Raw genomic sequence first — 12,455 nt, forward strand, 5'->3', positions numbered from 1 at the left:
ACCCGACTCAGTCCACATACATGCGATCTGCAGCGTGTGAACCCGGCCTGAGCCGTGAAGTTGCAACAAACTTATTAGCAATGTGCAAAGCTGGATACATTTGTTGTGTTTCAAACTGGAGAAGGGGAAGCGATCCGTTAGAAGCGCCGCAGGCAGGATTCTACTCTCCCCCGTGCAGCGGGCAGCCCCGTCCATGTGGCAGCTGATGACAAGCAGCGCCGCACTAGTCACTGCCACATCCACCGAGAGGGATGACAGCGGCCAATGCGGAGCCGCCTTACAGCCGCCAATGAGGCGGCGGATGACAAGCTAACTTGCGGTGAACTGGCGGCCAGCTGGAGTTGTTCTGCAGAGAGCTGCGGGGGACACAGCGGGAGCGCTGGATGCCTGCGCTCGGCCGGCTGCTATGGAGCCCGTCCTTGGGCTGCTCACCTGCGCCGTCCTCTGCTGGACGCTACCTGCGGATTGTCTGGTCGGCTCTGGGGACAGAGGTGAGTGCACAGCCCGGCGCACGCAGGGGGCTGCGGGTGTTCACTAGCGGAGTCTCCGCGCCCCGCAGCTTGGAAAGTTTGCCGTGCCGTAAGTTGGTCGCCGATGTCCCGGGCAGCTGCGGCTGCTCCCCGCCTGTAGTCCTCGGCAGGGTCGGACAACCGCAGCCTTTAGTACATGAAGACTGCAGTCCTGCTAGTCGTGAAGGGTGGAAGTGGCGAGCAGCCAGCGCTGTGCATGAAGCCCGTGGGCTGACCTCCTAGCGCAGGCAGGGGTCGGGGTGGACGTCCTGCGGACAGGTGCAGGTGGTCCATCATGGTGGAGACATGCTGATGCAGATCCATCACTTGTAGGGGGTGGTCTCCAAAGAAGTGTACTTTATGGCTCCAATGCATCTGAAACGAAGAGTGAAGTAACTTTACAAACTTCTGGTCTCGTGCTTCCAGCACCCCTGTAGGGGAATGTGTTCCTAGGGGAATATAACACACTGTGTGCAGCCCCATTGTCAGGTATCTGCCCTCTTGGGAAGAATTAGGAGATGGATGGCAATCTGACCGCGGGATTGGCCGGCACGGGATTTGAACTCTTTATCGTTGGACCGCCAAGGTCTGGGCACGGTCTGCAGAGGAATGTGATTGTTGGAGAAGCCCTTCGCAGTGTTTTTCCAACATGTTTTTCTGAAAAGAGTATTTAACGGGTTCATTGACAGATTTAAATGTTGTTTGTCTGCTCTTCCAAGGAAATGATTCTAGATTATCTTGTCCTTGAACTTTGGGAGAGGGACACAGCGGGGGAGGGGAATATATGAGCTACGACTCGGACTACCTCTTTAACGTAGACCAGCGTCTAAAAAACCGTAACGCATGGAATATGAAATAAGAAATGGTTCACAGGATAGAAAAGTGGTGGGCAAATGCCTCACTTTAAGCCTAGCTGCTCACCTAGAGGTGGAGGCAAACTCCTCAATAGGTACTTCAGTTTTCTGGTGTAATTAACCCTTTCCAATCCACTGATGTCTGAAGACGTTATGATTTAAGGCTGTACAGCTCCGATGTTGGTAGACGTCCATCGGGGTTCTCTTACTGTATATTGCCAGCCTCTCTGCTGTCGCAGCCTATCCAACGTGTTACCTTATGCAGTACTGGCTTTAGCCAGCAGATAGCGCTGTTGTATAACAGCAGAAAAAGAGTAAGCCCCCTAGGAAAACCAGGATACAAATTGGATTGGAAAGTGTTAAACTGCAAAATATCGAACAGTAATTGTGGCCGCAGTGTAAAGAAGTCAGAGTTTGGTGACAAAAACAGACTCTTTAAAAGCCTGTGCAAGGCATGTGGTTTTTAAGGTATGGCCTTGGCCAGTTGGAAGGAGGGGTGGCCTTGGCCAGTTGGAAGGAGGGGTGGCCGTTCCGCTGTACAGATTTATGTTCTTATTTACCCAGAAAGGTTTCTAAATTATATTAGACATCTACATCGGCTCGTAGCTGGAGTAGATTTTTCTTTTTCCAGGCAACTGGACACCCTAACAGTCACCTCTTCATATATCAGGTACATCTTGCCCCTGTGGGAGTCGTGTTAAAGGGGTCTGCAGAGTTGGTTCTCCCATATACCGAGTTTCCCCGATTAATAAGACCTACCCTGACTTTTTTTCTGTTTTTGTTTTAGGGGTGGGTGAGGGGGGGGGGGGGCTGAGATAGAAGCCACCCCCCCCCCTCTAAAAATTAGCCCTAGCTAGGCTATATGTGGGGGAAAAGAAAGAGAACACTCGCCTAGCAGCCGGCGTTATGTTCCCTCGCGGTGGCCTGCGGCGCTGCTGTAGGTTGCCGTGTTCTCCTGAACGCAGACAGAGCAGTTCTTCCTGGTAGCTGGCTTGTATACTCTGCTTGCAGCAAGCTAGTGCTATGATTGGTTAATCCAGCATCGGCTTTCATTGCCTGATGTGGCACTCGATTAACCAATCATAGCCATTCAATTATGTGATTCAATGAATTCCGCAGGAAAACAGGAGTTAAAGGAAAGAAAAAAAACTGCGCATGTGTATAGAAAATAGACCTGGAAAGATACGCAGAAGACCCGGAGGGGTAAGTGTTGTCCTCGGCCGCGGTCAGTACTGCATCTCCCTTCCTGGATCCCCCACTCCCGAGATGTTGCAGGGGCTAATGTATGGGTGAGGGCTAATGTAGTTGCGGGATGCTGTGCTGGTACTGGTGTATCTTGTCTCCACCAGAACTAGGGGTGGAGACCTGGGATTGTCCTGGTGGAGTTCTAGGCAATGCCCACAGTTGCCGATTGGCTGCTATATTTGCTGCTCCTGTACCATAAGCTCCCCTCCCAACTCCTGTCACTCTCGCGGCCCCTTTCCCTTCTTCCCCCACGGCCTGCCATATCAGCTGTTATGCATGCTGCCGTCGCTGAAGCCGGCCGTGCTGTTACCTTGCCGGCCCCCGGCGGCTGTCCCGAATCTTCGCTCCCTTCTCTAGTCTCTCTCATGCCCGCTCTCCCTTCTCCCCAGACGGCTCGTGCGCTGTCACCCTCACGGCCTCCCATATCTGCTGTAATGCGTGCTGCCGTACCTGAAGGTGGGTGCACTGTCACCTTGCCAGCCCCATTGTCTCTGTCCCCGCCTCTTGCCGATGGCAGGTCTCCTCTTCAGCTGTCACATCTCCCCATCTCCTGCCGACTGTCAGAATGCTCTCTCTCCCCGCTCTGTTGGCGGCTGTCACCCGCTTTCTTCACCCTCTTTCCACATAGCCAATTGACTGCTGTGGACGTTCACTATAACTCCACCCCGACAATCCCAGGTCAGAGTCCCCTCCTAGATGTAGTCAGGCAAAAGTAGACCCTGCTGTAGGGGTGGCATATATTTATATTACTCCCCAAATCCACACCATTCGCAACCTGATTGGTTGTTTGGATTTACTCATTCCCGGTGATTGGTTATTTTAGTTGGCTGATTTCACGCTGATTGGTTATTTGGTTTGGCTGGTTCGCGGTGATTGGTTGTTTAGGTTGGCTCATGTAGGAGTGGGGAGTAAAAGGCTAATATGCTTAGGGGTAGCATTCTGACATAGTGATTAGTGCCTTTGATGTTGGGGCGTGGCCTAATAGCTGTTAAAGCACAATGTATTCAGCAGGAGAAGGGGAAAGTGGTGGCGCTCTAATTTGATATATGGAGTCCAATACAAGAGAAAGGAGGCACCGGCCTCCATGTACCGGCCTCCATGTACCGGCCTCCATGTACCGGCCTCCATGTACCGGCCTCCATGTACCGGCCCCCATGTACCGGCCTCCATTTTTGGCCTTGTACCGGCCTCCTTGTCTGAATTCCCTTTTGTGAGCCAGATAGTGCGCCTGCGGTGTTATTAGAACGCCAGCATCTGACAACCCCGAACTGGCTACAAATCCTGGTATTGGAAGTAGCCTGTTTTGTGTGCAGCAGACAAACTATGCCTTTAGCATTTTAAAGACCGCCCCCTTTAAAAAAAAACAGTAACTGTTATTTATCTATTGACGTCGCTGTATGAAGGCTTGTTTTCAGCGGGACGAGTTGTATTTTTCAGTGATACTATGTAGTTGCCGTCTTTGGATGCGTCTTGTTTCTGCGGTGTACGCACTGCAACAAAAATGACAGAACGTTCCTCTACGGGGCGTTATGATGGCAATGATGCCAAATTTCTATAGGTTTTTTGTTTTGTTATACTACTTTTATTTCTTTTAATGAAATTTTAATTTAGTTTTTTTTTTCGTCGACCATAGTTGTGTGAGGTCTCATTTTGTGCGGGACGCCCTGTGGTTTCCGTTGGTACCATTCTGGAGTACTTAAGACTTCTTGATCACTTTTTATTACATTTTTTTTTTCTCTTGAAAGCAGGTGAGCAAAAAAGCACAATTATTTTTTTGTGTCTTTTTTTATTTTTTTCTTCTGATGACGTTCACCGGGCGGGGTAAATAATGAGTCGCCTTGATAGATTGGATGTTTAATGGACGCAGCCATACCAAATAGGTATTTTTGTTTTATTATTTAGACTTTTATTATAAATATGGCAAAAGAGTGTTTGTTTTTTCTTTTTGTTTTTTTGTTTTTTTTAATAATTTTTAAACTTTTTTTTTTTTTTTTCCTGTTTGAGGGGCTTGAACTTGTTTGGGCCTGATAAAACCAAGCCGAAAAAAATGTGTTGTACAAAAAACGTGTTTCCTTCATATACCTAATCGTTATGCCAAATATGTACATAGTAAAGGGTAAAGAAGAATCCCGAGACTCGAATGGATGAGATTGAAAGCTTGATTAGAGCTGAAGTTCACTTTGCTCTGGCATCATAAAATCAAATGCCATCCACTTCTTCTGTTCTGATACCGGCAAAGAGAATGATTGATTAGTTTGGGTAATTATTCTCATTATTCTGAAAAAGGGTGAAATCCTTCTCAGAAGGTGGAGGAAGGTGAAAGTCTTAACGATTTCTCGGATGATAATTAAAGAAATTTCTTTTTAAACCGGAGGATATAGACTAATTAATTAAGGCAATTGGATGAACTGAAAGAGCCTAGTACTATCCAGGATGGGCTGTTTGGTGGTCTGGGAGAAAGACCTAAACACACGTTCTTGGTCTGAGAATGTTCCCAAACTTATCAGGAAGGAATGGAATGAGCGCCAGGTTGTCTTAGTCCAAGAGGATTTAAGAGTAGTGTTGAGCAAACGTACTCTTCTGAGCTTGATGCTCGTTCGAGTATTAGCGTACTCGATGGTGCTCGCTACTCGAGCGAGCATCACGCCATTTTCGACCCCCCCCCCCCCCCCCCCCCCCCGCGCTTCAGATTTGACCCCTCCCCACTGCGCACGTCACTGGTAGTTTGTGGTTGGCTTGGCGAGAGGGAGAGAAGGAACACCCGAACGAGAGGGAGAGAAGGAACACCCGAACGAGAGGGAGAGAAGGAACACCCGAACGAGAGGGAGAGAAGGAACACCCGAACGAGAGGGAGAGAAGGAACACCCGAACGAGAGGGAGAGAACGAACCCGAAAAAAAAAGGCCCAGCAACCGGCGGGTCCCATACAAAAATGCTCGAGTCTCCCATTCAAGTCAGTGAGATTCGTTCCTGGAATAGAGCTCTCGAATCTTACGAAAAGCTCGACTCGAATAATGAGGACCCAAGCATTTTGGTGCTTGCTCATCTCTAATTAAGAGACGTTATCCCTTCTCAGAGGAGGAAACTAGAACAAAAGTAGATGTCTCAGTAGCTAAACATATCACATTACCCTTTAAGGACACTACACAGTTAAAAAAAACAAAAAAATGCCATGGATCGGAAAGTAGGAAGTCTTCTGATAGACATTGGAGGCATCTTCAGCCAGACTTAAACCTACACTGGCTGCTACATGTGTGGCCAACTTAATTAGAATTAGCAACAAGCTCACGCCCCCTCCCATTGCAAACAGTCAGCAAGGGGCGGAGAGGAGGAGCTACCCCCCCCCCCCATCCCTTCTCCAGCAGCTGTCATAGGCAGCGAATGCCGTATTCTGGCCAGAGACTATTATCACTCAAAATTCGTTCAAACAAATGAAACTGAGTGACAATTGTCCAGTTTAACCCTTTCCAATCCACTGTCTAACATCTAAAGACATTATGATTTAAGGTTGTACAGCTCTGATGTTGAAAGACGTCCGTCGGGGGTTCTCTTACTGTATATTGCCAGCCTCTCTGCTGTCGGAGCCTATCCAACGTGTCACCTCATGCAGTACTGGCTTTAGCCAGCAGATAGCGCAGCTTTATAACAGCAGAAAAAGAGTAAGCCCCCCCTAGGAAAACCAGGGTGCAAATTAGATTGGAAAGGGTTAAATGCAAAAACATAGTTTATATTCGTTCACCAGTTGGCAGTGGTGACTTTCAGTCGGCATAAAAAAATTACACACAATGAAAAGCCCAGAATCCAGAAAACACTCCCTGCGTAGCGCTTCACGTAGAAAGGGAAGCCCCCCGATCCAGCAGTGTTCTCTGCATGTGTAAATGCTGTGCACGAGCGCTAATGACCATAGCGGCAGTTATTTAGACAACGGTCGCCCCATGTAAAAGGGGGATTAAATCCTGCTCAGGGCATATGGCGTCAAAGAATAAGTTGTGTTCTGTTACGATCGTGTGGGCAAACTAGGCACGGGGCCCACACGATCGTGACCAAGGGGGACTGGGTATGCACACAGGTATCAGGCAACTGACCCTCTGCTACCGGAGGAGAATTGGCATGGTCCTACCTAGGCAGGGACATTGCCCCAATAAGGGCAGCCCAGCGGTCTTCAGATCTGGGCCCTAGCTGATCCTAGGAGCCACACACCAGAACAGGATGCATTCACATGCCACATGACAGGGACTGAACCACAGGACACACAGAGCCAGAATACACAGCATACAGTAGCCACAATGCAAACACTAATAGCAGATGATAAGCTGAATATAAATGTGAGGTGTTAGTTCGTACATTGGCCAATGAACTTAAGCTGCAAGGCCCCTCGTATCTAGAGGGCCCTAGGGGCCAACCTAGCGCAGACATAGCAAACAAACTCAGCAGACCAAACTGACACAAAATAAACGTACAAACTGACATGAACAGCAAGGCACAGATCACACAGCAAGCTGCAACAAAACACAGCAACTTCAACAGATAAGGATTCATGACTGCTCATCCTAGGGGACCATACAGAGACTGACCAGGAGCTGGGATTTATATGTGAGCACAGACCCAGGAGATTGGCTAGCAGGAAGTACCACACCCAGCCAGCTCAATTAATCAACCCTGTGAGGGCTGTGCTGCTAGGAAGCTTAGAACTACAGATCCCAGCAGCACATGTAACATGTTCCTTGTGCTTCCATTCTCAGTTTATAGTTGAAGCAGATCTAGTCTAGATAAAATCCTGGAGAAAGCTTCAGACAGGAAAAAATGGTTTCCTTTGGAAAGACCCCCAAAGAAGGAAGGCCTTTTTTCATACCTTAGGACACAATCAAAAAACTAGCTGGGGTAAAGGCAAAATGGGTCCCCAATTAACCCCAATCAAAAAGACTAAAACACTGATGCCATTCCAGTAGGGAAAGTCTACAGGTTTTTTTTTTTTTTGTTTTTTTTTTGGGGGGGGGGGGGGGGGGGTGCTCAACTCTGTGAAAATGCCTGAATTTCAAACTTTGTAAAGGAAGGATACCGCATAAAGCTGATTTCTCTCCCTCCCCAATATTTTCTTGCCCCTCATCCCAAATTACTCTACTACAACAGGTAGTTCAGGATTTCCTATGGCTGGAAGCAGTGATCCCAGTCAATTTAGCCGAGCAAAGGACCGGTCACTATTCCAAATTATTTATCAAAAACCCAACAGGTAATCTCATATGACTATAAATCTGAAACCGCTGAAATCAGCAAAGTACAGAAGGTTCAAGATGGAATCAGTAAACTCGACAGTGAAATTGATTTAAAAAAAGGGGCCTTGATGGCAACCATAGGTGTAAAGGACGCTGATTTCCATGTCCCAATCCATCTCCAGTCTCGGCAACTCCTCAGGTTTGCCATAACTATGGGGGGAAAAATACACCATTTTTAGCTCAAATGTCTACCCTTGGGGATATTCTCAGCCCCTCGTCAAAGACAGACCTTTCTCAGGATAATCCTGGACTTAGAGAAACGGGGCTTTCTTCCCACAGGAAAAAAACAAAACCTCCTGCTTTAGATCCAAAATTTTCTGGAGCTGAGGACTTGAGCTGAGGACTTGAGCTGAGGACTTGAGCTGAGGACTTGAGCTGAGGACTTGAGCTGAGGACTTGAGCTGAGGACTTGAGCTGAGGACTTGAGCTGAGGACTTGAGCTGAGGACTTGAGCTGAGGACTTGAGCTGAGGACTTGAGCTGAGGACTTGAGCTGAGGACTTGAGCTGAGGACTTGAGCTGAGGACTTGAGCTGAGGACTTGAGCTGAGGACTTGAGCTGAGGACTTGAGCTGAGGACTTGAGCTGAGGACTTGAGCTGAGGACTTGAGCTGAGGACTTGAGCTGAGGACTTGCTCTATCGGGCAACGATGTCCCTTCTAGGGAAATTAACCTCTTGCATCTCTGCTGTAGCATAGACCCAATTCCATGCAAGAACTCTGCATGATGCAATTCATTCCGTCAGGGACAAAAAGCAGACTTCACTAGACAAGAGGTTGGAAATGGGGAATACTGCAAAAGCCACCTATGGTGGTTATCAAACCAAAGTTGGTTGGCATTTGGTTGCCACAACCCATTGGTTCTCTGCTATTACATTTCAAAGGGTCAATGATATTACAGGAGGTGTGTCTTCCCTCTGTGAACCCTTTACATTCCGTGATTAACACTAATCATGGCATGTAAGGCGTAAACGGGATCGGCAGTCTCACAGACTCCCTGCTGTTGCAGCAGGAAGCCGACAGACAGTAACAGCCAGCTCCTGCTATGGATGGCGGCGGGCCCACAGGATGTAAGGTTATGTTCATTTGCGGAAATCCGTTTACAGCCAGGATGTAAATGAAGCGGGTTCATGAGCCGAGTCTTTAAGTGGCCTGGCCGAGCCAGAAACTAAAGTTAAAAGCTAAATAGTTTTTTTTTTTTTTTTTTTTTTAAATGATAAATTATATAATTATGAGCCTCGTGTTTGCGCAGAGTGTAAGCTCTCGCCTACGACCTGAAGGTTGCAAGTTCAATCACCCGCATGATTCAGGTAGCCGGCTCAAGGTTGACTCAGCCTTCCATCCTTCCGAGGTCGGTAAAATGAGAACCCAGCTTGGTGGGGGGTAATAAGTAATAATTTCCTGAAAGTGCTGCGGAATAAGTTGGCGCTATACAAATACCAAGATTTATTTTATAACAAAGATTAAGTTGAGGGGAAAAAAACCCCTTTTTCCAATTTTAGTATTAGTATAATACCAAAGGTCGTCTTGTGTCAATAAATCCCAGTCTATTAAAATGTCACTATTTATCCCACATGTGAATGTTGGGAGAAAAGAGAGAAATCAAAGTGCCAGAATTTGTATGTTCTTCGATCACCCCATCTCCAAGTAAAGCATGCTATAAAAAGTTGATCAAAAAGCTGCCTACGCCCCCCAATGGTACCCATAGAAACTGCAGGTCATCCTGCAAAAAAACAACATTAATGGGAATAATGTTTGGGTCCGGAGATGGCATGTCACAGAGTGTATGTCAAAAGTAGGGAGGATTAAATGAAAATGGCTCTGGCACCAAGGGGTTAAAGGTACAACTCCGCTAGAGGAAGATCCGGCATATGGAATGGTGGTTGGCTTTACGTGCACAGCGCTATTATTATCCCATATCTTTAAGAATTCAGGTAAAAATTAAATCTTGCAATGAAGTTCCCACACAGGAAGCCCTAATAAAAGCCTCGGCGGTCGGGGCGCAGGACGCCTGCCAAAGCTCTGAGACGGAAATGTTACATTTATGGAGTTTGGTAGCAATAAGCCACAATGGTGGGCTTTAGGAAAAGAAAGAAACCATTTGTGAAAACTTCAGGGGAATGGGCAGCGGCCCGCGTATCCTTGGAACTAAAAGTATTCCTCACTTTAAGATCCCGGTGGTTCTTGATTGGTCCCATTGAATAAGGTCCTGTTGGGAACATACATGCAGAGTATCAATCCTTTGAAAGTGGAATGAATTGTGGGAAGTTGGAAATCGTTATAGCTATCACAACGGCGCAAAAGGATTATTCCTGCAGACTAATATCTCCAGACTGAACCGAACCGCACTGAAAGGAACTCATTAACTGCTTTTGGATGGAAGAAGTGCTAGGTGCAGCGCCCTTTGTTCCGATATTTTGAGCCAGATCTGCAACAGAACCTCCAATGCAGATGTGAAACTGGCCTTAGAAGTGTGAACCGCTGGGTACATTTTGTACAATGTTTTTAATTCCGTAAACTTTGATCATATTGAGGACTCCCACCCACTGGCAATATTTTCTTTCTTGCGCTGCAAGAGCACGAGAAAACTAGCGCAGCGCAAGAAAGACGCCGGTATAGAACCGGCATATGGTTTCAATGGGGCCAGCGACAGCAGCGCTAGCCCTATTGAAAACATAGGGAGAATGCCGCGGACTTCTGCCACAGCTGTGGCAGAAGTCCGCGGCATTCTATTCCATTGCTTTCAATGGGATCGGCACTGCTGCCGATCCCATTGAAAGCAAGGCTTTCTGCAAAGCCCCGCTGAATGATTATCGGGAAAGGGCTTGAAATATAATCCCTTATAATAGCTATATCTAATATAATAGCTATATCTTAGCTATTCATGAATGAATAGCTAAGGGCTATGTGTGATTGGCTGAGCGCTCAGCCAATAGCTAAGCAGTAGCTGCTATTGGCTGAGCCCTCAGCTAATCTGCACAGCCCTTTCAGGAGGCGGGGATTTTTAAATCCCCAACTGCTGAAAGAGCTTTATAGCAGTGCCGGGAAGCCAGCAGGAGGACGCAGCTGAGCTCAGGAGAGGTGAGTAATAATTTTGCAAATTTTTTTTACACACTTATTGATAATTATCGGGGAAGGGCTTATATTTCAAGCCCTTCCCCGATAATCCTTCAGCTGGGCTTGGCAGAAAGCAGTGCTTTTAATGGGATCGGCAGCAGTGCCGATCCCATTGAAAGCAATGGGCTAAAATGCCGGGGACTTCTGCCACAGCTGTGACAGCTGTGGCAGAGGATTCCTTCATTCCCGCAGGGATGAAGGGAACTCCTGCCACAGCTGTGACAGAAGTCCCCGGCATTCTCCATCTCTTTTCAATGGGGCTAGCGCTGCTGCCGCTGGCCCCATTGAAAATACTGGCGATATGTCGGCGTGATGCTGATTTATTTTTTTTTTTTTAATTTATTTATTTATTTTTTCGCACTGCGATGCAAGACTTTAACTTGAGTCTCGCATCGCAGTGGAAAAAATGTCGCCAGTGGGTGGGAGCCCTTACTCAGGAAAGGATTGGACAATTTGGAGACAGGTTTCATTAGCAGATAATGAGGAGACCCCCCACCCTCTCCTCTGCCCCCACTTCCTCCCTTCCGATACACATTAGTTGGGACCACTGAAGTCGGATGCCTAATCTGTGTGGTTATCTGTAGAATACCCATGAGATCGATGTACCACTGCATGGCTCTTCATAGAGACATGCTACAGCTCTTCCCGAGGAGCATTGCTTCCGGGAGGGAAGACCTGGTAGTACGGCATCAGATGGACAACATGCCACCGTGTATGGCATCAGTGCTAGACTAAGTCAGGGACAATACTTCAAAAACTGCCAACCTTATTGGATTTAAACAACTCCTTGATGAAATGGGTCAGAGGAGCAAGTCAAGCATCACTGTGACGAAGATGGTGCATAGTGAAGCAAACTGCAGCCAAATCCAACACTACTGCTCCAACTAATGTGCCTAAATGCACAACTCATCCGTTCTTAGTACGGCTACGTATGGCGCTGCGGCGCTCGAGAACCAATCAGAGGCAGAGATTCCTGGAGGCGGGGATTTTCAAACTCCCTGACCAGGAAACTCTGCCGGAGAACTTCAAACAAGTGACAAGGAGCTTCGGGAGAAGTGCGGCAGAGCCAGACAGCGCCTCCTAGGTGATGTATTATTTTTTTTTATGCAGCTAGGGCTTATTTTAGGGCTTTTACTGTAGGATTTCCTACTGTGGCCACCTGCAGACGGGCGGGTCGGATCCGGCGGCGAGGATTCTTGCCGCGGGACCCGACCCGAGCGCCTGCCGAGAGCAGCGTGTACTCACCCACGCCCCGCAGCTCCGGCTCTTTCATGTGCCGGCTGCCGGACAGCCGACGCATGCGCAGACCGGAGCCGGCGGCGGGTGAATGACGTTTCTGTCCGGGGCTCTGAGAGCCCCGCACAGAAATGGAGCATGCCGCGGTTTGTTTGCCGTGCGAGATTTCGCACGGCCAAACCACGGCCGTCTGCATAGGATTGCGTTTGTTAACAAAACATCGCT

The 12,455-nt window shown here is 47.9% G+C and overlaps 1 protein-coding gene across 1 annotated transcript in view; it reads left to right on the forward strand.

The window, feature by feature from the left end:
• The first annotated feature begins 317 nt into the window (after positions 1 to 317).
• The window catches only part of LOC136611133 (A disintegrin and metalloproteinase with thrombospondin motifs 2-like), a 238,633-nt gene continuing 226,495 nt past the window's right edge, over positions 318 to 12,455 (forward strand). The window contains exon 1 of the mRNA XM_066590415.1: positions 318 to 491. Within this exon, the coding sequence (XP_066446512.1) occupies positions 407 to 491 (85 nt within the window). The 5' untranslated portion in view covers positions 318 to 406. The remainder of the gene's footprint in view (positions 492 to 12,455) is intronic.

This window comes from Eleutherodactylus coqui, chromosome 2, assembly GCF_035609145.1.
Source record: "Eleutherodactylus coqui strain aEleCoq1 chromosome 2, aEleCoq1.hap1, whole genome shotgun sequence".
Taxonomy (NCBI): Eukaryota; Metazoa; Chordata; class Amphibia; order Anura; family Eleutherodactylidae; genus Eleutherodactylus; species Eleutherodactylus coqui.